This window comes from Fundulus heteroclitus, chromosome 15 (assembly GCF_011125445.2).
Source record: "Fundulus heteroclitus isolate FHET01 chromosome 15, MU-UCD_Fhet_4.1, whole genome shotgun sequence".
Classification (NCBI taxonomy): Eukaryota; Metazoa; Chordata; class Actinopteri; order Cyprinodontiformes; family Fundulidae; genus Fundulus; species Fundulus heteroclitus.
The window spans coordinates 12,202,717-12,230,443 of NC_046375.1; the positions used below are offsets into that span (position 1 = coordinate 12,202,717).

A 27,727-nucleotide genomic window follows, 5' to 3' on the forward strand; every position below is an offset into this window, starting at 1 on the left:
CCTTGATTTACCTTTTTTTGTAAGCAAATTACATGCCTAATCTAAACCCTATATGTGTTGCGTTTATATAATTGTGCTGACAGTAAGACATTATGGGACTGATTAACATATGGTCTGAAAACACAAGCTGAGTGCTGGTAGAGATACCACAGCTTGACACAAGTTACATCAAAGTCTCATGACTTGGAGAGCACCACTTTTCCATTTTTATTTACAATTGCAGTAATAATTCATGTAAAAAAATGCAAGACATACTGTCTTGAGAAAAAAAAAGTTGAAATGGGATCAAAATGAGCCATGCGTTGACTTTGCATGCCTCCCTTGTGCTGTCTGGCTGTCAGTCTGTGACACGTTCTGTGTTTTCAGCTCCATCTCAGGAAGTAAGTGTCATATGGTGCTCAGCGTGCTCCCTCTGCTCTTCCCAACAAGGCATCAAAGACAGAGCTCATATCTGGGAAATTTTCCAGGAAGCCGAGCAAACACTTGAACAGAAAGCTTTGCACAGAGGGATGCACAGTGGTAACAATAGACCCCCCCCCCCCCATCTGTCTCAAGAGATGCTGGCCAAAGGGGTCTGATTCACACTAGGTCAAATGAGGGTAAAAACAGGATTTAAGTGCCGTCTCGGTTCTTTTTTATCATAATTTTGCGTCTTCTTTGGCGGCTCTCGGTTCAATGCTGTGATGATTTGGACTGTCCATGTATGATTGAATGTGCATGAGTGTATTTATGAGCAGAATCTTTGTAGTATGACTTGAACAGTCAATAAGCATTGAGTCTAGCTTCAACTGAGAGTAATGACGGTACAAGTGTAAATGTTGGTGTGCTTAGTGGTTGAATTATTGCTGTCTTTTGACTTGTCTCCGATATAGAAACATCCATCCATCCATTTTCCAACATGCTTATCCCTATTGGGGTCGCGAGAGGTGCTGGTGCCTATCTCCAGCTGTCAATGGGGGAGAGGCGGGGTACACTCTGGACAGGTCGCTACTAGCTAGTCTATCGCAGGGATATAGAAACACTGACATCAAATTCAGCGTGTTGCAACTTATAGAACCACTAGCCTGGCCAGCTGGACTGACTTACACGAGCGAAAGTCAGTCTGGTGAGGCTCCATATGCTCCGGCCTAAAACAGACCGGACCAATCACAACGGGACTTGAGGCGGGACTTTACGTCACTCTCAGTGGCAGAATTACCCATAATGCAGCAGCGATTTTCTGTAACCATAACAGTCAAGATAAATACGGACATTTTTGTTGCTTGGTGCCTTAGAAATTTAAGAAAGTAGAAAGTGAGTACAACAATTATCTTACTGTACATTTATATTTTTTAGACAGAGGCGGCAAAAATCGTTCACTGGAGAGTTTGCTCAATGGCAGGACATGTTTCGCGGACTACAAATTAAATATACAGACCACATCGCTTGGATTTTTTTCACGTCACATCCGTAGTTATCTGATAGGTGCTAACCTGATGACGCTGACCCTGTTAGTCTGCCTTTGAAATCGAGCTCTATCAGCTTCTTACCAGACTGATAAGCAGTGTATACAGAGTAAGTCAGTCTGGCTGGCCAGGCTATAGAACCACTGGCATTCATCTGTTTATTTGTGCTGGGGCCAGCTGTAATACAAGCCGATAACAACAAATGGAGATTTTACAGTAATAACAGAACCTCTGTGTTAATCAAACGCAACCATAGAAACATTGGGCAGCACAGAGCAGCACAGGGATCTCCACCCTACCAAGTTGCAGTTTGGACTTCTGTGGGTTATTCTGTTAGATTTTTCCAAACTGGGATCGTGGCAATTTCAACTCACAAGTACAAATGGCACACAACAAGTAATAAGTACACAAGATAACCATTTTTGTAAGCAGAGCCGTCTGCTACTTTGAAAGCAACATCCTAAGGAGAAAATGGTTGCATGAAGACCATCAAAGCTATATAAAGTAAGTGTCATTATCTTGGCTTCCACTCTTTCTCAAACACTGACAGGATAAAAGTCCTTTGGACAGAAACTTTGATGGTGGTTGCAAATAATCTCCAACAACTAAGCAGCGACAACGGAAATTCTTCGAACAGTGTGTTTTAAATCTTAAATAGTTTCTGTTTTAAATCTTAGATTCTTGCTGTAAAAATAACTCTTGAATTTTACTTGTCAAATTGCTCACACTTCAGATATTTTAATAGCTGTTTTGTTAATGTTGTCTGTCTTGTTCACTACAACGTTTTGCTGCTGCCTTTCTTGGACAGGTAAACCTTGTGAAAAAGGTCTTAATTGCAATAGTTTTCTCAATGGTCATAGTTTTAATAGTGTCTGTGGCATTACAAATTATGAAGACCAGTTAAAACACCCTGTATCAAAGCTGTTGGCCAAAATAATTGGTGAAATCAGCATTAAGTTCAGAAAAAAGTCCTTAATTGTGGTAATTTCTAACTGCCACTTTTCTAACTTCCTGTACAATATGGCTCTACTGCTGTACATAGGAACAACATGTAAAGGTGTAGGCTGTAGACTGTTCTCTCTTTCAGAGAAAATGTGATGATCTGAGTCATTTTTAGATTTTTTATTGAAGAAAAAAAGTATCATTCTCTGTAGGGAGGATAGTGTGCATTAAAAAATTATAACTGAAGGCAAAGTTTGGAAAAGAGGCTTACTGTGTGTTAGTAATTTGTTCATTAAATGGTTGCACTTTTTGGCTGTTAAAACTAAGAACTTGTTCAGCTGATCATGGGATAAACTGGGCATGATTCTCGCATCATTTGTACTGTGCGGTTTAGACACGTGCATTTATTTAGACACTTCAGGCACTCACAAGAATTCATATGCAAAATACAGATAAATGGTTAAGTGGTGACACATTTCTCCTACTGATGTCACATGACGAGGCACCATCCCTTTTGGGTGTGTGCCTAGTTTAGGGGTCGGTATGTAACTGGAGGAGAAGGATGAGGAGGGAGCTGAGGAGATAAATACTTATTAATTGTTTTGTTCGTCTCTTTTTGCTCCTGGAACTTACATTGTTAGCAGTAAAGGGGCCCAGTGCTGGTACCTTGTAAGCAAAAACCAGGCAAAGTAAGGCAAGCCAAGGCAAGTCAAGTTTATTTCTATAGCATATTTCAGTAACAAGACAATTCAAAGTACTGTACATGAACAGAACATAAGAAAGGAAAACATACAGAGGAATGTAGATTGGAGTGGAATAGTAGCAGTAGGTCCAGATAAGTTGACCTAATGACTACAAACTTAATCTAATGAAGTTTCAGTTAACTACAAGAGTTAGAGTCTAACATTAACTTTAAAAGGCAACTTCAGACAAATAGGCTTTTAACCTTGTTTTAAAGGAACTCAGGGTTTGTAGAACTTTTATGGTCTTCTGGGATTTTGTTCTAGAAAGGTGGAGCATAACAACTAAATGCTGCTTTTCCGTGTTTGGTTTTGGTTCTAGGTATGCAGAGCAGACTTGAGCCAGAAGGCCTGAGTGGTCTAGACTCTAGATGGTTGTTAGACTGACAGCAAGTCTGATGTATTTTGGAGCTAAGCAATTCAGTGATCTATAGACTGAAATAATTATTTTAAAGTATATTCTCTGAGATACAGGGAGCCAGTGTAAGGATTTTGGAACTGGGTGTCACAATCCCTTTGGATTATCCTGTGGTCTGCCTCTTACTTTTCTTGCTTGCATCTGTCACTGAGTAGCATCTTGGCTCTGTTCTGCACTCTAGTCCAGCTACTCCACTTCAGCAAAACATGACACTGTGATGATGTGCTCTACCTTCTTCTGCGGCATTCAGACTGAAGGCGATTTGAGCGTCGGGGGTGTCTGGTTTACACTCAGTCTAAGATGGACATTGTCTCAGTCTAAGATAGGAGCATTGAGAAGTCCTGCGGCACATCTCACCCATTGGTTGTGGTGCATTTTGAGATTTCAAGTGTCTGAGCGTCCAAAGCGGCAGGTATTGGAGTTGGAAAATCTACACTTTTGCAATTGGACGTGGAGCGTCAACCAATCAAATAGACTCTGCTACAAGACCTGGTGGCACATTTTCGGGCAGGATGAAAAGACCATAAAAAGCTGGGAAGTCAACAATGGAGGACAAACTCATCATCACTTTTTGTGCCCATCCTATTTTCTATGATCAGTCGTGCTATCACTACAGAGACAGTAAAAAAAAGGACCTTGCCTGGAGAAGGATTAGTGAGGAAGTTGGGATCTTGGGTAAGTTATCAAAACCTTTACCACAAAACATATTTTCGCGCATTTGAGGAAAAGAACAGGGTAGCTCCTCCCAATGCACACCAGTGGGTCTTTCCACACTTTGCTCAGAGCATCAAAAGCCCTCTGCACAAGCATCAAGGTTGAGGTGTTGGACGCCTCTTTGATGTTAAAATTGCATTCAATCTCAACGCAACATAAGTCTTAGGGTATATTCACACCAGCTCTGGTCGGTCTGCTTTAATCGAGCTCTGGTTCATTTGCTCAGAAAGTTTGGTTTGGTTGGGGAGGTGTGAATGTGCATTCGAACTCTGATGCAAACCAAAAAAAGAGAACTAGGGTCCACCTCAAAACCTAGTTTTCCTAAGAGGGTTTTATTTTGGTGAGCTTGCTTCGGAGGAAGTAACAGACCCGAGGGGCACTCAAACAACTGAGCATTGTTTGGTTGTGTGTGCTGAACATGTGTCAGAAGGGTGGAGATTGCCAAGAGGGAGAGGCACCAGTCTTGTTTGATTTTGCAAGCTATCCAGAGGGATTTGTGTTGCTGAGAGGCTCATGAGTAGGAGAGGGAGCAGGCAGAGGATTCAAGAGCTGAGGTAGCTGTGGCAGACAACTGTGGAAGTGAAGGTTATCCAGGAGGTTCTTGCGGAGGATCAGAATGTGGCTTGAAATAAATAGTTGTCTGAGGAAAAATTAATTGCTTTGGTCTTGAAAAAAGTAGATAACATAAAACATTAGAGTGCTCAAAAGTATTGAGAAAAGGTTTGCTTTGGGGCTTGAACTCTAACCGGTACAGTTGACGATCAGGCAATGAATGGTTGTCAGGCAGTTCCTTAAATGGGCAGAAGGTAATTAGATGATTACATCCAGGTATGACTGCAATACTACACCCAGACCACCCCCACAGGTGGAAGATCTGCAGCTCCAACAGACATCTGAAGGCACACCTACACTCCAAACCATGACAATAACAGTATAATAAGATGATCTTCTTTGATTATATTCGCATTATTTTACTTTCATAAAGTTAAGCTGGTATCTCCTTCAACCACTGCAAGGGTGACTTGAAGTCTGGAAGCTCCTCATTTCCCAAATCAATGATGGGACATGATTAAATAGCTGTGAGACTGAAACATATGTGTAATCACAACAGAAATAATTTTTGTTCTTGCTACTTGCCACTTCAGTCTTTATATAATCCAATGAAAAAGTATTGTGATTTCTGTCACAGTTTCATGCTAGCTTAACCCTTTCTAAAACCTAACCCTGCAAAAACTTAGCTGGGATCTTGTCTGTTGTGATAGTTTTCAAAATCTCTCTTCTGCATAAACAACCCTATATTCTCTAGGGATGTCGGTATATTAGTCGTGTGTGAAAAGAAAAACAGCACAAGGAAATTGACTATCTTTTTATTCTCCAATCACAACATCCAGGCCTCTACTTTTAGCTCTGCAATTCTTTCCCATCTAGTCTTCATTTCATTCACCTCTTCAGTCTTGCATGGTCTTTCTCTTCTCTTAAGATGAACTCCTTTTAGATTACTGCCTTCATTAGGAAATAGGATCATCATGATCCTTCGATTTAATTCTGCTACATCCTTTGAGCTCTTCACTTCAATGAGAGACCTTGAGCGGGGACAGGCTGATGAGTCAGACAAACAGGGATGAAGTTACACAGAGCTGAATCACATCTAGTCTGACAGACAGTCCACAAATCACCAAAATTAGTCAGAAAACCAGATCCTGGAAGGCAGATATTATTCGATATATATACACATGAACGAGGGGACTACAATTCCGAGCTGCCAACGGTACTGACAACTAAGGTTTTATGGCTTTCATTGAAAAACTTGTGACCTTTAAAATTCACATTTGTAAACAAGAAAGGCTAACGAACAATATTTTTCATATTATTATCTATTAGCTAAGCTGAATCTAAATCATAAAAAAAATATTCAAAATGAAGTCATTAAAACCTTGCAACGTACAATAAAAAAATATACTCTATATATTATGTTAAATAAGGATCTTTCAGTACAGCCTTATGCTGCTCTTAGACTAAGTAAGACGCACGTCTGAGCAAAGTGTGGATTTATCTGACGTGTGTTGGGAGGAGTGACCCTATTTTTTCCTGAAATGCTGTGTTTTGATAACTTACCCGAGATCTCAACTTCCTCACTAATCCTCCTCCAGGCAATGTCCTTTTCTCTTTAGTGAAGGCTAAAGTCCCTTAAAAGAAAGTTGCGACATGGGCGTTCCATTTTTTTCGGGTCACGTGATCTCATGCGGCCATTTTGGGTCTAGGCTCGGCTAAGCTCAGCGCGTTTACAACACTGCGAGCGACCGATTTCTTTTATTTTTATTTTATTTTTTCTGATTATTTCGAGTATTTCTTTATTTCGAAAATAAGCCACCATGCCAGGGTGTTGTGCCCACGGCTGCAGCAACAGCACTGATAAAGGGACGCGGATGTTCCGTTTTCCAAGCGATGAAGAGCGGCGTTTATTGTGGATCAACGAGTCAGTCGCTTGGACCAAGAGACGAACAAAACTTGGAGACCTACATTAAAAACTCTCGCTTGTGTGAGGTATGTGGGCTTTTTTTTTCTGAAGTCAGGGTTTCCCGCAGCGCTAAGTTTGGCGGCCGCCTCGCCAATATAAAAAAACAAAAAAACAAAACAAAAAAAAAAAAAAACCGCGCAAAGCTTGTCTCTCCCCGCCAGTCCTCAACCGCTAAGCCTGGCGTACCCTGTACGAGTTTTTCAGTGGTGGTACTAATATACATCTCAAACTGTACGATGGAACCGCGGGGTTTAAAAAGTTCACCGCTCACGATCTGTGCGGCGCGGCGCTTGGACGCCACCGGACTGCGTGCCCCCTCTGGGACCGCTCGCTGTGGTGGCAGAGGCAGGCGAGCGACGGTGGGTGACAGGGACCCAGAGCAGGGGGTCGAGCCCAGCTCACGCACCGCACCGGCGGCCGCGCGGCACGGCAGGTCGCCCGGCCCGCCCCGCAAGCGGAGGCGTGCCGAAACAGGCGGTCAGCGCATCGCGCGGACCGGAGCGCTTGCCCTCCCCCCGCCGACGTCCGGGCCCCGCGGGTCCCGGGCCGGGCGAAGGTCGCTTCAGGGATGCCTGCTCCCCTCCCTCCGCTGGCGCGGACGGAGAGGAGGGGAGGTCGCTCCCTCGTAGCTCTGCTTGAACAGCAGGATGCGCTCACGAAAACCTCACGACGGCCGACTGAATGTCAAACATGTTTGATTTTCACCGACCGTCCGATTTTTTATGTGAAATTTTCTTCTGGACTTCTTGCTTTATTTCATTGTGCTGTAGCATAATGTGTGTCTGATTTTTGTCCTATGGGACCAATTCTGGACTTCAAGACAGTAAAAGAGAAGTATACAGTTCACTTAAAAATGTCTCTCTCAAGTCTTATTAAAATGTAATATCAGCTTTTCTGGATGCCTAGTAGGTGATCATCAACACTCAGTTGTGTTTTATTCAGAAAAACCTGCCTGAAGGGTATTAGAAGGTGCGAAACGCGCATAACATAACAGTGTTAAAGCGCCTGCCTGTGGCAAGTTTAGACCCAAAATGGCGCCACTCGCTGAGTTGGCGCAACTTTCATTTAAGGGACTTTAGTGAAGGCTTGACTGATCATAGAAAATAAGGTGGGCACGATGAGTTTGTCCTCCATTGTCAACTTTCCAGCATTGAAATCTCACATCGCCCCAGACAGGCGAATTGCATTAAAATGCACCACACCAGATGCGTGAAACGTGCCGCCGGACCCCTGACGCTCCTAGACGGCTATCTAACATAGACATTGCATGTAAACCTGATGCCCCTGACACCTAAATCGCATTCAGTGTGAACACTGCATTGGTGTAATTGATAATATTTTCTTACTAATTAATCTTCGGGGTCTGAGGAAAGTTTCTGATATATTATCGCTTAATATATTAGGGTTCTGTTGATATTCATCACAATATCTGAGAAGAAGAAAATGGTTATGCTCTGATTTTATATTTGCCTTACATCAGTTAGAGCCAAACACTATAAAAAACAAATATCCTAATTTTCACATAAAATTCCATCCTGCAGAAGCTTTCAGAGGACACATCACCACATTGTGCTAAACATAAGGAAGGTAAAGTGACTCAGTCACTACCTGTTGAACAAACTTGTGTCTGTTCACCTGAAACCACCCTATCTTGACTTTTACTTGGCTTTATTGAGTTTTCTCCAAGTAGAGCCTGAGAACAAAAAAGAAAACTTTGACATGTGCATTGTATAAAAACACATTTATTACACTGTTGAAATAAAGGATTTGACTTCCTAATTTAGGAATCTGCAGCATGAGGCTCTGCACTCAAACATGGTTCTCAAGCCTATTGATAAAATGTATGAATCACAACAAATGTACTCAGTGCACTGCTTCATGTCACTTAGGCATCATGATTTGTCTTCGTGAACCGGGACAGAGCACGCACACACAGAGCTTGTTCTTTTGCAGTTTATTGAAAGCAATGAGGTGGATGATGATGATGACCAGAGTTAGCAACCGGACGTGAGATGATGGGTGCAGGAGCAGGCTGACTGGAAGAGAACGGCAAGAGTTCTAGGAGATGCTGGGCTGCTGTCAGACCAGAGGTGCAGAACGAGACAGTTCTTGGAATGCAGGACTGCTGGAGCGCAGGGTAGCAGGCAGTCCAACAACAGAGCAGAGAGCAAACTTGGAGCACAGGGATAGCAGGAAACCCAGCAGCTGGCAGAGGCCTTACTTGAAGCACAGAGGTAGCAGAAAATCCAGCTGCTGGCAGAGGCCTTCCTTGAAGCACAGAGGTAGCAGAAAATCCAGCAGCTAGCAGAGGCCTTACTTAAAGCACAGAGGTAGCAGAAAATCCAGCAGCTGGCAGAGGCCTTACTTGAAGCACAGAGGTAGCAGAAAATCCAGCAGCTGGCAGAGGCCTTACTTAAAGCACAGAGGTAGCAGAAAATCCAGCAGCTAGCAGAGGCTTTACTTGGAGCTCAGTGGTAGCAGGAGATCCAGCAACTAAACAGGGAGCAAACTAGGCTGACAGACGTGGAGTGAGTGGAGACTGATGAGAACAGGAATGGTGTAGGTAGAGACTGAAGACGAGCCAGTGGGGAAGAGAAGACTGAGGGAGGCTTATGTAGGGAGGCTAGCAGGTGGAGTGAATTCTGACTAATTAGTGCCTAAGAGGTGTGACTGATTGCTGAGGGAGTGGAGGGTGAGCTCAGTGAGAGGAGGAGGAACTGAAAAATAACAGGGAAAAAAGCCAGACCAAAACTAAACCATGACATTAGGCATGAGCTCTGACTGAGTTTCTTTGCTTAGTTTTATCTTTCAGTATGTTTCAGCATCTCAGCCTTCTTTGACAGACCAGCGGTCCAGTTGAAATCCATGCAAACGTTGAGACATTGAGTTTTGCATGAATTTGAGCAAATACAGGCAGTATATGATGTCAGTATTAAAACAATGGGAAATAGAAATAAAGACCAGTCACTATTTTGCCATTATGCACTCAAAAATGTACGATTTTGTTTGCCAATATGTATGTAAACTTTTTAATATTTTGTTGTCTTATTTTCCAAGGCTTGCTATCACTTCTTTACCTGACTCCGCCAGATAGATTTGCTCCGCATATCCATCTGGAAACCTTCCGTTGAAGTAATTTTGGGAAGGGGCGAAAATACTGGTTAGCTGATTGGCCTATGTTGGTGATAGACGGGCCAAATGAACCAATCAGATCGACGACGAAAACACAACCACAAGCCAAGCTACTCTTGCTGCTGCAGGTAAAGGCTCGTTAGCTCAGCAAAGAAATACTCTGTAATTCCGATAAAACTTGCTCGATAGCCACGCTAACACTAGTTTCATCGGCTGAAGCCGCCATGTTCTTTAGACTGAACTGTCGCGCTGCTCGTTGCGTCACACCTCAACCCGCCTCAAAGCCAACGCTGATTGGACGTTCGTTTGGTGAACGGCTCCAAATTTTCTTTAACGGAGAGTAGCCAGACTGATCTGCGAGTGAAACCTTGAAAGCTCGCGAGATCAGGATGGTCTCACGAGGCTAATCACTTCTGGTCGCTAAAGGATTTTGCCACTTAATTTAGCCATCAACATTGTACTTTTTTCCTAGTCATGTCATGAAGAAGCACAGAATTAAAATAAAACATTAGCAGCTAAAACTCAGCTTTCACCTTTTGTTCATGTTTACATATGAGCTAGCCTTGGCACTGCAGAACAGCTTGCCTCATATTGTGCATGTAATTACTATAGTCAGTGTGTTGAGCTGCTGGATGTTGCTTTAATGTCACCAATTAATTGCCAACATTAAAATGTTCTTGTAGTATTGATATTCTACGAGTGTTTGTGAAAAGCTTAGGCATTAACATTCTCTCAGAGAGCTCTCATGATCAATCTAGGAGCTGGTGCTATGTAAACACTGATTTTCTAATTAGCTCACCCCCTTTGAACAGATGCCTCCCCGTGTGCCTGGTATGAGTCAGAGAGGTTCAATAGGTCTATACTGAGTTTGATTGGGCCAAAAAATTTACTTTTAATGGTTACGGTAACAGACCGCTGTCCTAACTGCACAGCTTGGCCATGTTTTGCAGAAGCATTTGGACAATGAGGGGACCAGAGATTTGTCAAATAATGAGCAGAGGGTCTTAGTCCTCACCTTTCTGGCTCTCTACCATTGGACAGAACAGACTTGGCTAGACTTATTTGGCAGCGCTTGCTGCTTTATTCTTCCTAACCAGGCAAACACATCTCACCTGTGGCTTGGTCCTGCAAACAATTTGGCACAATGGTAACAATTTGTTTACTCAAGCATTGATTTAGGGGTGCCACCCTACAATGTTCCTGATCGTACATTTTCGTTACATATATGTTTTGTTTTCATTGGTATAAACCCAGATCCAGCAGTGGAAATCATTCTATTCACAGAATTTCTGTATTAATCTCCGTCTTATCTATTTTTAACCTTACCTCCCACCTCTCGCTCTCCTTTTTTAGCCGCCTGCTTTGCTGAGGCAAACAGTCCTCTCTTGTTTTATCCAGCCTTCTCATGTTCACTCATCCGTCCTTCCCTCTCTGGAGTATTATTCATGCTTGGCCTAGCTGCTCACACCTTTTTGCACACCCAGGCTCTGAGGCACACATCCAAGAACAGCTTCATCCAAACATGCAAACTGTGCAGAAAGCCAAATTCCATGGTAAACAAAGACAATATATGAAGTACCCTACAGTAAAGGTTTAGAGATTATGCACTATTGTGAAAGTAATGGTATTACCCAATAAAATTACCAAAGCTTTTAACATAAATAACTCGCTTTAATCTGTAAATGTACATGATTTGGGTAAATTCCAGACTGGTCCAAGGAAAATAAATACCCCATGCGTATCAACAGGAAATGGGCTAACTGAAGACCACCCTTAAACACATAAACATGTCTCTTATACACAACACATTCTCCAAAAGCATGTAAGAGAAGAGATTAATTCAATATTATGGTGAATCACTTAGACTGACTTTTATTTTTCAAATGTACTGTATAACAAGAGATCTAGAAACAGGCTAGAATAATGTACCTCTGTGGCAACTCAGCTCCTACACAAATGTATTTTCTCATCACAAAAACCCGATACCAGTTATATATTTTTTTAAATCCACCCAGAATCGGACTACTTTTCATACCAGTACTTATGTTTGTCTCTCACCATAACTAGCTCAGAGAGCAGAATCTGTGGAAAGGACAACTATTAGTCGTTCACTCTACATTTTGACTAAGAATAGGTGACACATGTGGCAGCAGCATCATGGTGTGGGATGCATTTCTTCAGCGGGATAAGCATGCTGGTCTGCATTTAATGGGAAGATGGATAACACTGTACACAGGGTAATCCTGGAAGAAAACCTGTTAGAGGCTGTGACAATCCCCAGAAGGGGGACAGACAACAACCCTGAACATACAGCCAGAGCTACAATGGAAGATGTTAGACCAAAACATATTTATCCAGGGTTTTTTTTATTCTTACAGAGCAAATCTGAAATCTGTCAAAGACATGACCATTGCAACATGTTTTGGTTTGCAAATAAAACATGCAGAATTTTACTTACACTTTAATTTGGGTTGGTCTGTCAGGTAAAATCCAAATGAAATACGTGGAATTTGTGGAAAATGTGTGAAAATGTAATAAAAATAATTTATTTTGAAAGGCACCTTGCATAGTCTTATGTCCTTTTGTAAGTGCTTCCTCTAATTAACGTCATCTAAAACACTTGAACCGGCACATCCTTCATTCTTTCCTTTTTTTTTATTATTTTGGCCATCATGTTCAGCTTGTTCCTTCAGCTCAATTTATTGCCATTCCCTCAAATGACATTTTAAATTTTTCAGTTCCTCTTAATCTCTTCTGAAATGCTTAATACAGCTGCATTGACAAACGTCTTCCTGCAGCTCACCTTTTTAAATGTTTAATTTGAACCACACTCAGCTCTCTAACATCCAATATAACCTGTGGCATTTATATGGTTTTAAACAATTTTTCTAGTGAAAACTAAGGCTGATTCTTAAGCTTCTTTATGTTCTGTTTAAGCTTCCATTTAAATATTTAATCTATATTCCAAGTGCAAATGTTTTTCTACCTTAGACTTTAATTATTTATGGCATTTAACTCCAAACAGATGGAATTACCCAGCTCAGAGGACACCTCCGAGGGATATTTGGTGCATTTGTTATTAACACTGCTCGCCGCCCTCATCCCGGAGGTGCTGATGACTTGTTGTTGCTTGAATGAACAAGGGGGTCTTAACACAAATCCCATCACAGCTATCTGATGATGCTCGAGTCACTGAATGCTCATAAGCAATTGAATGCGTGTCTGGACAAAAATGTTATCTAATACACATTTAAGAATGAGAAGTATGTAGTTTTGCAGTTGGGTAAATACCAGATCAATTTTTCAATTCTGAACTTTGCAGGAATACTCGTTTGAGTTGATTTATGGAAGTTAATGCGAATACTTCAGTGCAAAACTGCTGTCAAGTAACTGTTTGCAAGCAAAAGCCTCATTGTCCTTTTGCTGCTCATACCTACTGAACTGTGTCTTACCTTATATTCCAACCTCCCAAAGAGTCCTTTGTCCCAGAAAACAGCCCTCTGATCAGTAGCTGAGTCCGGACCATGTCCTGCGGTGATGTATAGGACCTGACAGTTGAGCAGCTCAGGGAGGACTCAGACGAAAAGGGCAGCTCAGAAATGGAGAGCCCTGGGAGCTTTCTGAGTTCCCAGAAAGCAGACAGGTGGATGTTATTTTTCTACCTGTGCATGAACTCCGTATCTGTGATACTGTTCTGTCTTTACTACTGCCTCTGTGTAGCTATGCTGTTTGGAGCCAACGCTTCATGTTTCATGTTTTTGCCAGGGATTATTTATCAGGGTGTCAGTTTTGCCAGACAGATTCCTGCTTTGCAGCTAGAATTGAGATTTTGTGCAAAAACTGAATAACAAGTATTCAATGCCTTTTGACAATAAAATATGTGAATAGGAAGGATCAACAAAGTTGTTCAATCAATCATGTGTGCGTGCGTGCGTGCGTGTGTGCGTGTGTGCGTGTGTGCGTGCGTGCGTGTGTGTAAAATGGATTTGGCCAGTTTAATAAAGCACTATCTTAAGATCTTTTTCATGATCTTGACAGGTTTTTCTATTGCACAGGGGCTCAGTGGGTAGCGCTGTCACCTTGCAGCAAGGAAGGTCCTGGGTTTGAGTCTGACGCTCAGTCTTTCTGCATGGAGTTAGCAAGTTCTCCCTGTGCATGCGTGGGATCTCTCCGAGTACCTGGAGTGTTTTTGGACTCTCCACAGTCCAGAAACATGACTGTTAGGTTAATTGGTCTCTCTAAATTCTCCTTAGGTGTGAGTGTGTGCGTGAATGGTTGCTTGTCCTGTTTGTCTTTGTGTTGCCCCAGCAACAGACTGGCGACCTGTCCAGGGTGTACCCCGCCTCTCGCCCTTTGAATGCTGGAGATAGGCACCGGCACCCCTAGTGACCCCATGAGGGACAAGCGTGACGGAAAATGGATGGATGGTTTTACTTCAGTGATCAGGGCACACAAATTTGCAAATTTGTTGACAATGTGTGCAGCAGATGTAGTGTCTAGCAGTGGTTTTGGGTTATAGCTGAGAAGATCGACCTTATGGGGGGGGGGGGGGGGGGGGGGGGAACAACCCACTTGATCTGAAATGAGGGCTTAGAGATTATCCACAATCAGGGTTCTCAGGTAAAAGTACCACTGCTAATAATCAGGGTGATTTTATAGGTTCTAAAAATCTAAGGCTAGTTATTGAATATTTAAAACTTTTTTTATTGCTAAACAGTAGAATTTGATTATTTACATACTCTGACTTACACACATGAAAAAGAAATACATATATATTTTACACATGATGCTGAGAAATGCAATTTAAACAAATAAGCAAAAAAATAAATAAATTTTGTTTTTCAATGTAAAATGAAATTTTAAAAAGTGATATTTTTGTTGAGGAAGATATTAGGACCACCCCACATTTGTTCCCACTTAAAATGAGTAAAATGATGCATAAGGTCTGTCACATCAGGTGTATACGATACAAGCATCATTATTCAGTATTTTAAATGAGGTTTTTCCTGTTTAGACTCCAGACATTTAGAATACCTGGAGCCTGAGGCGTTCAGAAAGAAGATAGAAACAGCTTGTGGATTTGAGGTCTCAATGGGATTTGAAATCAGACCTTCCACTTTATGCAAAGCAGAGTTGAAGTGAAGGACGTGAAAACTGCTGCCAAAAAATGCACCGGTATGGCAGTCCAAGCAAATTCACCCTGAAAGCAGACTGCAAGATGCTAAAAGAAGTCCCTTAAACCTCTAAAATGTCATTATGGGATCAACAGTATGCTCTTATTAAAGGAACTACCTGAATTTATTTTTTGTCTGGTTATCAAAAATGTTTTTATGCAATGTATTATGAGTTAAAAGATGCAGTTTGATAATAACAATTGACCAAGTGATTGCGAAACCAAGCGAGTCCAAGCTTTTTTTAGTAGGAATAAGCAGCAAACTTGGGACATCCTGGGACAACTTTGTCTGCCGAGCAGCAGCTCCTTCATTACGTGCGCGACAGGGTATGTGAACAGAACAGCAAGGCATGAATAAGTGTTGATATGTCAACGAAAAGTATCGAGGGTTTCTCTTTGGGGGAAAAAAACTGTTGGGGGTGGGACTCACAGTTCAAACTAAACTGTTATCCTCACTCTTCGGTTCGAAGTTGTGCAGAATCGGGTATAGTTCTATTGAATTATATTGAATATTCGATTGGGCTGTCCTAATATTTCACACATCACTTCGAAAGACCTTCAAACTAGACTTTTATCCAGGCAAAAAAACATGTTGGGGCTCATACGTCATAACCTTTCATGCACTTGACATTCAGAGTCCGAGTTAATGTGTTGGTTAAGAGAGTTGGTTCGGGGTATGTCTGTGGTTCCCCAAGAACCTCTTGAAGAGACTTTGAGGTCTCTGGGGTCTCACATAAAAAAACAAATCACTAAAAAGAAAATGAATTACGAATTAGTGTATTTATAAAAGATATTGATGTTTCTTCCTCAGATCAAATAGTTGCACATACAATAATTATCAACAATTCATGGTTGTGCCCCTTATCAGATAATGATACATAATTTATTTATAAGCTGAAAATGAAAGGACTGTCAATGTGTTTGAAGGAAGTTGCATAAAAGGTCAAGAATAAACTGCAGATATGTGATAGTCTGGAAATTAGTTTAAGGCTAAATGCCAAAACCCGACGGGCTGCTACGGTTCAGCCATTAATTCTGTAGGAGCTGGTTCTGTACGATGGCACATTCCAGATCAGCACCACTGGAGGAAGAAATGACACATATGGCGCTGTCAGATAATGTATCAGCAGAGCACTGAGTTTCAGTGCATTCAAGGTGACTATAGATTAAAGTGTCATGGCTCTTAAAGCAACTTTGTGCTTTGAATGGGAGGAAAGAAAAAGCACCTCAGACACATCAAAGTGAATTCGCAGCAGGCAGTTATTTACCTTACAGGCAGTGGCCTTTACACGACGTAGAGCAGAACTGAATAAACGCCAACACAATATCAGCTACATCCCAAGGATGATGATACACAGCAATGTATGTGGAACGTTCGAAAATGGGCTGCAATGCCTAACATCATCGCTGAAGTGGGGAGGAAGTGTGCAATCGTGAAATCAGAGATGATAATTCATACCACTGCTGCTAATGCACACTTGGCCCCGGAAAATGATTATGCAAGCAACTAATACATCATCGCAACTCGCTCCTTCTCTTGCTGTCTGTTCATTGGTCCACAGCCTCTGCTTTAATCATAAACAGACACATTCCGGTAGAAATGCAGCAGGCTATGAAGAAGAACGCTGCCAGTTTTTTCTGGAATGTGACAACTGCAGCATTGAGCTGCAGTTCTGTTGAGCTCTCTGTGCCATTTTCATCAAGCTTGCAAAGAAACTAAAAACAGGGCAATCCTTGAAGATCAATTGTTTTACGGCCTGCATAATTTAAGACTGGGACAGAGGCTCACCAATTCCAGCAGGACATTGACCCTAAGCATGCAGGCTGAGTCATGGTGGAATGGTTAAGTTCAAAACATGTTCACGTGTAAGAAAAGCACAGTCAAAGCCCAGACTGTTGTGGCAAACCTCAAGATTGTTCATAGACTACACTTCTCTAAAACTAGATTAAATAACATTTTTCCCTAATCTCTGCTCATTTTGTAATAGATATGAAACAGCAGAAGACACTCTTGCACATCTTGTTTGGTTTTGCCCGAAATTACATAACTTTTGATCTCTCATCTTCCACTGGTTTTCATCCGTGTTGAAAAAGAAACCCTGTCACTCCTGATCCTGTGACTGCTTTATTCGGATACTCTAACACCCTGAAAAACCTGGACTGCAACACACGCACTGCTCTAACTCGTGTTGATTGCTAAGAAATGCATTGTGTGACGGACCGAGCAGCAAGGACAGTCAGGCACAGGTATATTTTCAAAAACAGGGTTCTTTTATTTAACCCAAAAAGGATAAAATGTACAAAAATGGATCCAGAAAAGAGGTCAAAGGAACAAAACTACTCAAAATAACTAATAACAGAACTAACTCAAACAAACTGACTTGCCTCGATGGAACAAAGAGGAACTTAAATAGTGGCTGAGCAGTCCACAAAAGAAACACATGGGGTAAAACATACACAAACCTAACTAAACCAAATGAAGCAAAACCCCTATTTCCCCCCATGGACTGATTTGGTATGATCCAAATCAGCTCAGCCCCTTGGCCACCTGCTGGTTCCTCAGCCAAGGGACTAGAGCAACTGAAAAACTCAAAGTCATAACAAAACGGGGTAACGCAAAATGTGCACACTAATTTTGAAATACAGTTTTATGGTGAGAAATAAATTCCAAATAATGAAATGTATCTGTAAATGAAGCCCTATATGAAAAAGAAACTAAATTACATAAATGGTATTTTTACCACATCTGTGTGGCTGTAAATGCAGCCATTACACATTGCAAAACCTTGGATTTCGGATTCAATTCCCAGATTTGAGACCTGGCTGTAGGAACTCATAGGCATTCTGCATGTGGAAAGACTGAGATGTTAACTTTCTGGTCATGCTCTGAAGTTTTCCAAGATATGCAATCCAGTGTTAGAACATATGAAGGACCAGTGATGCTCTCCTCAACTTCCTTACTTAAGCATTTTGCAGACTTGATGGAGAGTTGTACAGTTAAGACCGGGACTCTGTCCTTAGCCCCTGCTCTCATTTACTCATTTAGTATAATTATTTTATGTTTAATTTGTCTTTGTTATTGTTGTGACTATTGTGTAATTTCATTTATCGCCTATCAGTTACGTATTTCGGGTTTCCTATAACTGTTCGGAGACTTAGCATTGTCTCCATGTCTGTTGAAATAATTCAACTTAACAGCCTTGATAAATAAAGGGTTATTTAAAAAAAGAATTTGTGGCAAATCTGAAAACTGAAGTTCATCTATGTGATATGACAGAGTTTTAGAAGAAGAATAGGACAAGATTTCATTCCGTACATGTAGTTCAAAGCTGGTAAAAAATATTTCCAGCTATAATTTCAGCCGAAGGTGCCTCTAAAAGGTATCACCTTTGGCCGACAGACTGCAAAACTATGCAACACTTTTCAGACTTGTTGAACAACAAATATTATTTTGTGTTTTTCTGTCACATACAATCCCCAAAAAGAATTTTAAAGTCCGTGGTTATAATGTGGCAAAGTGCGGAAAAAGACTTTGAACACTGCACACTGTCAGAGATGCTACGGATAATTTTACAAAAACAACATTGGGGACAAATAGTAAGAATGTGTCACTTAAGTATAAGTAGTTATGAGTCCTCTCGGAAAACATTGTGACCTAGTTCTATCAGTCGATACACACAAGTGGGTCATGATACCTGAAAAAGTCAAGCTTTACCCCTACCCTTGCAGTCAACTTCTCCAGAGTGCCCCAGTTTAAGCTTATGTAATCATTATTTGCTGCTTCTCTCCTTTTTTCCCACATATTATATTTGTGTTTAACGCAGGCTCTGCGTTGGCATATAAATCTACAGCCCTGGGCCAGTGAGACTCACTCTCTGGAGGATGAAGCTAAAAGGTTCCTTGGCTACATCACAACCCCACAGGTGAGTCACTGTTCGAAAAATGATTGTTGCCTAAAATAACATTCTTTTGGACGGCGCTTTTTTAAAATTTTTTATGCATATTGGAGAAGCTTAAGTAATGACGGCCATTAACAGCTAGACACAACTGTATCCATTTGGTTGCATTTGAGAAGCATTGAGACTTGATAACCAAAATACAGTACAAAGCTTTGCGAAAAAAATATGCAAGGAAGTGTGAATGTTGCAGTTTTTAGATTAGAGCTTTAAGTACAATACACTGCAGCATAATATGGTGGCTGTAACAAGCCTAAACGTTCCTACATGCACAGCTTTGTCCTCTTTAAATGTTATGTGTGGTATTGTTGCGAGCGAAGTCGACCTCTTTAATATGGAGAACCCAGGTTTGACTCCAGTTTGTGTCAAGAAGGGCATCCGACCAAAACAACTCTGCCAAGACTATGGGCAAGTTTTAATGTCTTGCTGTGGCGACCACCGAGGAAAATAACAGCTGAACGGACGCGTAGTTCTTTCTGCTGTTCGGCCTTATTTAGAGGTACCAATGTTGCTTGTTAGATTGCTACTCATCTCAGGTTATGTAAAACAAGGCTATAGATCCCAATTCTATCCAAAGATAAATCATACATCATCAGGCTCATAAAAACAAAACAAAAAATGAGCCTAAATTGAACCAAGCATCCAAGATTGCAACATTTACTTTAGACGCATTTAAGTGGTACAAAAGTTTTGAGACTTGACTTTAACTCTTCAAGAAAGCAACTTGATACTTGAGTATGACAAGATGTTATCACAGCTTCCAATGTCATTCTCCAGCCTTCCCTCAGTCTTTGAGTTCATTGTTGGTCATTGTTCCTTTCTGAATCCTCCGGTTTGACTTCCTGTCACTCTTCCTGTTTTACTCGATCGGCTTGTGCTTTATGCGCTGTTCTCCTCCTGTAAGTTTTCTTCATATTAATGAATGTCTTCATTATGCTCATCCCACATTCCAGTCTACGCGTTGGTCTTTCGCCCAACCCATACCTCTTGAATGCAAAATTAAAGGACAACTAGGTCGAATAATCCACATCAGGACAAGGTTGTATCTCACAGACTATAATTAGGCGACACTTAGAACGCTTTTACATTCAGCTCAGCTATTTATCTTGCTCAGCTGTGAGCTGTAATTCATTACTCCATTGATTACAACATAGATGGATCTCACAGCGCCTCTGTTCAGACTGAATCAATGAGATGCTGTAGTTTGTTTTCTTCATCTGTAGAATATCAGTATAAATTATGGTAAATTGATAGAGATGTTCTGCATCATAATTAAAAAGAGATTTTATAGGGCTTTGGGAACCTTGAGAGAAAGATTTATCTTTGGTCTTACCCCAAACCCCCATTTTTATGACCCAAAACTAAGTATGGCATTTTTACTTTATCCAATTTGTCTTGGGGATAAATTTGCATCTCATTTATTTTCTTTTTTATAACACGGCAGGAACAAAGTGTACCTTGGTCCAAGTGACTAAGAATCATCACATTATACCTTCCACAAAGTAGACACTCAGCTATCTAGGCCCTCTTGGTTATCAGTGTGCGGGGAAAGCACGAAGCAATGATGAGAACAGAGAGGAAGCCAGTGTGTTTTTGTGGGAAGCTGTGAAAAGGAGCTGTCCATCATTGACAGAGACAGGCGAGGGTGGAAGCAGTCTGTGCGGGAATCCTCTGCATCCTCAGCTGTAATGCTGACTGACACAATGTCTGGTGGAGCTGCTACTCAGAAAGATGGCCTGCGACACAACTGCCCAATCAATAGCTGTCAGCAGCTCCTGGGCACGCAAGCACACAAGAGGGGAAAACAGTCGGTTAAAAGCACATAACACACTTTGCAGGGAAAGTTCACTGTTACATTCACAGGAATTAGTCGGCGCTATTCAATTACAAGAATATAATAGGTGTGTGTGGGGGGGGGGGGGGGGACATTTTCTAAATTATGTTTCCGTGTAACAATGCATATCAGTCAGCAACTCAATGCATGGCGCAGAACGTTATGCACTGATTGCTGCCTGCAGCTGAGTGCACATCATCAGTGTCAGACATCATGGAGTGTGTTTAAAATTCAAAAAATTAAATCAAGTAGCACCTGAGACCACAGCTATTTCAGTGTTAGGTATAACAAAGACACCCCGAGGCTCGAGATGAATGGGAGCCTGGCCTAGCTGGTTGCCTCACTGTTTGACCCGTCACCGAACAGGCCACAGCAAGCTTCTCTTTCGAAGCTGTAAAAATTTAACATTTCTGCAGAGGAGGCAAACATATAATCCGGTTTCAAATGTCAGTTTTTAGCCAACAATGGGTGTGATTTTATAAGTGACTCGAAGAGATTGCAAATAATTTCCTTTGGGAAAGGACTAATCACACCCACATTCTCAGTCATTTTTCTGCGTGTCAACACTGATTGTTCACTTTAAGCTAATTATACACTGCAGAGTGTGGAGAAACACACACACACACACACACACACACATATCTGCGTGCATGCTGTAGTGTTTGCAGGAGAAAGAGTTAGATTTTTGCTCTGTGTCGTTACGTCTGAGCCAACAAGGTTATTCCTTGTGCAAACTAAATCTGACGCAACACAAAGAAGCCAGCCCAGGAACCCTTGAGCAGAATGTTCTTGTGCCAAAGCAATGTACAATACAGCTTCCATGCTTTCCCTGACATGAAAACATTGCTTTAACGCTTTTTACACATCTTTATGAAAACATTGTATGTTTTCCTTTTAAAATACCTCAATATTAAATACATTAAAACATTATTAACTCCCTCGAGTGGCAGAAAGGAAATTAAATTAAGATCTTTATAGGATTAAATTATTATATGAAACAAAAGAAATTTAAATCTTGGCTTATGTTTTTGTTGCTGAAAGTGTTCTTTGTTTTCCAGCTGTGTTTTATCCTTGCAAGACTTAGAAATATTCTCCAACGTTTGAGCTTCAACCCCAGCAGTAAATCATGTCGAGCATTACACACATGGAGCTTGAATCCTGGAGGTCACACTTGCACTTTCTATGGGTCAAATTCTGCAGCCATTTACAGTCTTTCATAATGTTATAAACCTTGGATATTAGTTTGTTCAATCAAGAGAAGCAATACCGTGAAACAACCTGTTTAAAGTATACAAAAGTCAAATTGCATGCAAACAAACACATAAACTCAAGTCATTTGATTTATTACAGATTTGTCTCTAGAATAGCCTGTTGACTTTCACAGAATTTATATCACATAGCTGAAAACAGATTGTGCATTGTCAAACTGTGTTGTATAATTTGAGTCGTAAATTCTCTTCCCCTATCAGCTAACAGATGTTTTTTTTTGCAACAACAGAAACTCAAAAGTCAGCCAGTCTCATTTCCCCATCCATTAATTCTCATTTCAGTGCCTGCTTTTGTTTTGCTCATATAGCTTTCACACAGCTTCTGAATTTAGAATACTCCGTCCGATGTTAGGAATATCTAATTGCTGCAAATAAGCAGTTGCTGTGACATATTTTGTGTTCCTGTGTGTAACCAGGTAACCTGTGCTTCGCTGGTTGATAATGAGGCTGCCACAGAACCATCCGCTGGCCACTGGGCTGTGTGCCTGGATCCAAAGTTCAGCCTGACCCACAGGATGAAGAGCAAGCGCTGTAGGGTATACTCTTTTGGGTGGGTATAGGAAAAAAAATAGACTCATGCAGACTGTACATGTTTCTTAATTTATCTGTGTTAGGGGGCAAGTTTAAATGTAAAATGATTAATCTCTCACAAAGCTTTCATATATAAATATATGTAGTCAATATTAAAAGTAACTATCTTTGCATCAAACAGGATGTCTTTTCAAATATTCAGTTGTTTATAAAGAAATTTTCACATATTCATGTCTTACCATATTCAGATAGTTTCCACAAAGAAGTTATTCAATTGCACTTAAACAGTTTTACCCTATTTTACCATTTAAAGGAGCATTGTGCCAGTCTAAAGGTCATTTTTTCCTTTCCCTTAGATGCCCTTACGATTGCCCGATATTTAAAATGAGCTTCCCTCTATTTACCGCAGTTGCTGCTACAGACTCCATTAGTCAGTTCACAGGAGAGTGATTCAGGTCGCAACCTCTGTGTTTGATCGTGGGTGTGACGCGCTGCTCGCTCTCGTTCACCTAGCTACTTTGTTGAGTCTCTGCCATCATTGACGCATTAGCGAGAGAACATGGGGCTTACTTCAGCTAGTTGAGGACCAACCTTTTCTGGGTCTTTACCAGATGTAAGGTCAATGCCACCGGTTTGTAACTGCTGAAGTCCTTCAGATGCACGGTCTCCATCACTGGTACCACACCGGAGGTCTTCCACAGCTGTGGCACTTCCATCAGGCTCTTGTTGAACATGTGTCCCCCTTTAGAAAAATAGCCAAGAAGCCAATGGTAACTCTGGAGAAGCTGCAGAGATCCACAGCTAAGGCGAAGGAATCTGTTCATATTGGAACCCTATGGTAGTTCACAAACCAGACCTATATGACAAAACGTCAAGAAGAAAGCCATTGTTGAAAGGAAGCCTTGAAAAGTCTCGTTTTCAGTTTGCCACAACAAACCATACAACAAACATACATGTGAAAGAAAGCAATCTGGTCAGATGAAACCAGCCTGCATCGTTTCTTGCTAACCCTATGTATGGGTGACAGCTGAAAATACATATCACCGTAAAAAAAATAGTGATGGCATCATCAACTGGGATGCTTTTTTTTCAACAGGGACTGTGAACTGGTTAAAGATCATGGCATGGTGGGAGAAGCTAAATACAGGGAGGACCTATTAGGAGCTGCAATGGCCTTGAGACTTGAATGGATGTTCACCTAAACCTGAATAGCAACATTATACGATGTGGCTTACAACCTCTTTGTTTTAAAGCAATAATAACCTTCTAACTTGTTCCTGTAATCGAACTGACCCTTTAAGAGCTTTGAAATGAAATTAATACACCCCGAGTCACACCTCAACTCTGGTAATTAATGCGATAAAAGAAGGATGTTGGAAGAAAAGAAAAAAAACTCACTCTTGCAATGCTGTCTCGTATTCCCCCAATTTGACCTTTACATTCATTATGCAAACGCACATTAACCGAGTTTTTGGTCATATTCTTGACTCGGGGCCAGGTATGCAGAACATCCTGCTACCAGGACTGGTTTCCACCACAGCATTTCGATTCAAACTACAGTCCACAGCTACACATGGAACTAGAGTACAAAGAAATGCAAAACACAGATGTCTCAGTCTTGAAGTCACCACATATGAGCATATATTTACCAGTTGTGCATGTTTGTTTTCAGCTGATGCATCTCATTTGCTCTCTGTTTAATGAGCTGTGGGCAGCTGTGTCAGGGCAAGACGAGCAGCTGTTCTCTCATTGGTCGGCTGCTTGTTGCTTTTATGTGGAGAGGGATGGTTTCAGGATGTTTTTCCACATGAAAGATCACTTGTCCACCTTTTCAACCCCCCACCCACCAATTTATATTTAGAGTTCAATATTTCATCTAAACTTCCTACACTTTCCTCTTCAACATGTTTTTTTTTCTGGTTGAGAATGAAAGCTACCCAAGAAAGGGTCTAAGCAAAGACCCAGCTTAGATTTTAATAGAAGTGCAGAAGTGGAATCACTGAAGGCCCACTCCACATTCACTGGCATCCCTGCTAAAAAAAAAAAAAACATTTAAAGCTGTTTAAAGTACATATTTTATTGCTGTAGCATAAATCCATAGTGGAAATTTTAGAAAAATATCCTACCTTTAATTTCAGTACATTGAGAAGAAATCTTTATTGGTCATTGCAATTGTATGTCGCAACAAAATTTTGTCTTCTGCATTTAACTCATCACCCTTAGGGAGCCACGGGCATCTTACAGCACCTGGGGAGCAATCTGGGGTTAAGGGTCTTGCTCAGGGAACCATGGTGGCGGTCTGGGGGTTTTGAACCAGGTTCTTGCAGCCTTCTCAGAATGCAAGTATGCTGCTCCCAGGCATCAGGGCACCACTCCCCAACCACATTTAGTTAGTGTAAAAAAAAATTTATTGTTAAAAAATCATGTTTACTAATACTATTGCTGTTAGCCCTTGCTATTCCTATGGAATAAGTACAATAAATGTAAATGTAATGACTTCCTGTTTCCTTTGATGTCTATTGTGACACAGTGGCACATTTCTTCCAGACACAATTGAAAAATATCCCTTTCAAGCGAGGCAGATGTGTATTGATTTTTGTCACAGAGCGGCTATATGAAGAAAGAAAACCTTGATTAAGCTAATCCATTACTAAAGTCAGAGTAACAATTAAACCATTTGAAACAATTTGGACTTTGACAAGCAAGGCTGGACAAGGACCCAGGTTTATCTTGCCACTGCACACAATGAGAAGAAAGGTAAAGAAGTAAAAACAAACCTCCAAAGCTTACTATTAGAGCACTGCAGCAACGACAGGGGGGGCATCGAGACTTTAAAAAAGAAAAACATCAGATCAAATCAAATCAGTTTATTTAATTTACAACACGTCATCTCAAGACTGCAATTCAATCAAATCATGGCGACTGATTTGTTATGAAGTTTTCTATCAAGGATGTTTTTAGGGTGAGATTATCCTGCTTAAGCAAGGGATTTTATTAAAGTTAGCACTTTTTACACATATTTGTCAGAGGTGCCAATCGGTGTGGAGGGTTTTTGCATGTGCTTGTTTCCCCGTTACAGTCTGTGGGTGGTGACTGATTGAAAACCTGCACCATCAGTGGTCATAAACACAGGATGCTTGTCCTTTGTTGGTCAAAGAGTCTGAACTAAATCAGAGCAGAAATCTAGGGTATGCCCATTTCTCACTGTGCCACATGTTTAATGTCTGCATTAAGACTGAGTTATGGCACATATTTTATCTGGTCAACAAAGCACTCTCCTTTATGTTTTTTTTAAAGAGATGAACTGATTGAAACAGATTTGTGGTCTTTTTTTTGTGTGTTTGCCCGTTTAATCCTCTTTTGTTCTGCGCTTGTGGACATTCATGCCAGCAGCCTAGCTGCCACTCTGTTTATGAGTTCTGCCTCTTCAGGATATTATTTAAAATGAAATGTGAAGAAGTTATTTCCATTCCTTGAACACTCTATTCAGGTTAAAAAAAAGGTAAAGTTTGCAAAAAGCCAGTCGTTAATTTTTCTTCAGAGTTCACCTTTCCTTGCTGAACTACAATCAACTTGTCTTGAAGTGCAGAAGAGGTTTTTCTTTCCTGAAATTGGTCCACAGCCGTCCTTGAAGACTCAAGGCCATACAGCAACAAATTTAGAGCACTTATGTAGGCTAGCGCTTTGGAGGGGAAGTAAAAATACCTGCACTTTATTATAAATGGACCATGTGTGCGCTGACGTGAGGAGACAGAGGCAATAGAGGTTGCAAAAAGTGGAAGGAAAGGAGGAGAAAACGTGGTGTCTAACACACAGTGTTAGCAGACAGTTACATGACAAAATAACCCTGTTGTTATTATCACTGAATCCAAAGCTAGTTAGCTAGGGAAATCGTTTTCTCCCGTATCAACAGTGCGGGTAAATTTGAATGTCACATTTATCATGATTCCTGCTATTAAAACTATGCAGCGGGGATCTGTTGATCGTCCCTACATCTCACATATTTAAAGGTAAAAGTAAATGTCAAAGGTCACAATAAACTTAATTTGTATGACACCCTCAAAACAAGATAAGATTAAGAAAGGATTTAAAAATAAATAATCAACCGCCCAGGCAAGTATACAGCAAGTGTAATTATGTGTAGTGCGTCTGACTCCAAATTAGAAGGTTGCATGTTCAAATCATGTCAGAGTCATTGAGAAATGGTGGCCTAGAGGCTGGATGAAGGTTACAGGTACCTGGTTTGATCTACTAATACTATTATTGTAATTCTTACAATGTTTTTAAACCCTGTAAGATTTAATGACAAAGAAGTTGAAGGGACATTTTCAATAATAATCTGGTAGTAAAACACTGTTGGATTTTCAAGACAGAAAATTATGGTAACCATACAAAAGTAGGAAACAACAGATATGACCAATTTCTTAATAAGGAAGATGTATCTTGAGGCTGTTATTACTAAAAGTAACTTTTTCACTAATTTAATTATGTATGTTCAATACTTTGAACCACTTTTTTTTATCATTGACTTAGCTTCTGGACATTAGATGTGAAATTCATGTGAGTAGCCAAAAAAAAAAAAAAAATAATTCCATCTGTTAATAATTATAGGTTTCTGTGTAAAGACATTAAATACAAATGTCAGACTATCTTAAAGGTTCATAGCATTTGTATAACCCGCAACAGCATTCTTGAGATGAGTTGTTTTCAGTAGGAAGAAATCCACTTTGGTTTTAGCCCTTCACATTAGCTATTAGCTTCCGCCTCTGAGGCCACCTAACGTGCATATATTTTCAAAACGAAGACTTTATCAGGTAGCACTACTTCATAAAGTCTGGACTATCCATTTACATGGGCCTCTACCTGTACTATAACCATAAAAAAAGATAAAAGAATAAAACTAGCTAAACAATATATGCTAAGTGTTGCTTATGCATGTTCACTCATTGCATGCATGTGCAATGTCGTACTTCCAGTCATGTGGTCTTGTTATAGTAAATATATACACACAGGTGCTTCGTTTACTAACAGAGCAAAAATAAGGTGTCATACGCAG

General features: G+C 40.8%; 1 protein-coding gene across 3 annotated transcripts in view; it reads left to right on the plus strand.

Moving 5' to 3' along the window:
* Positions 1-27,727, plus strand: part of LOC105929451 (methyltransferase-like protein 24) — a 51,693-nt gene that overhangs the window by 16,515 nt on the left and 7,451 nt on the right. For 2 of the 3 annotated variants that reach the window (XM_012867243.3, XM_036147397.1), the window contains 2 exons: positions 18,907-19,005; positions 22,557-22,690. The exons of the other annotated variant lie outside the window; for it this stretch is intronic. In XM_012867243.3, coding sequence (XP_012722697.2) covers positions 18,907-19,005; positions 22,557-22,690 — 233 coding nt within the window. The remainder of the gene's footprint in view (positions 1-18,906; positions 19,006-22,556; positions 22,691-27,727) is intronic. 3 annotated transcript variants of the gene reach the window in all.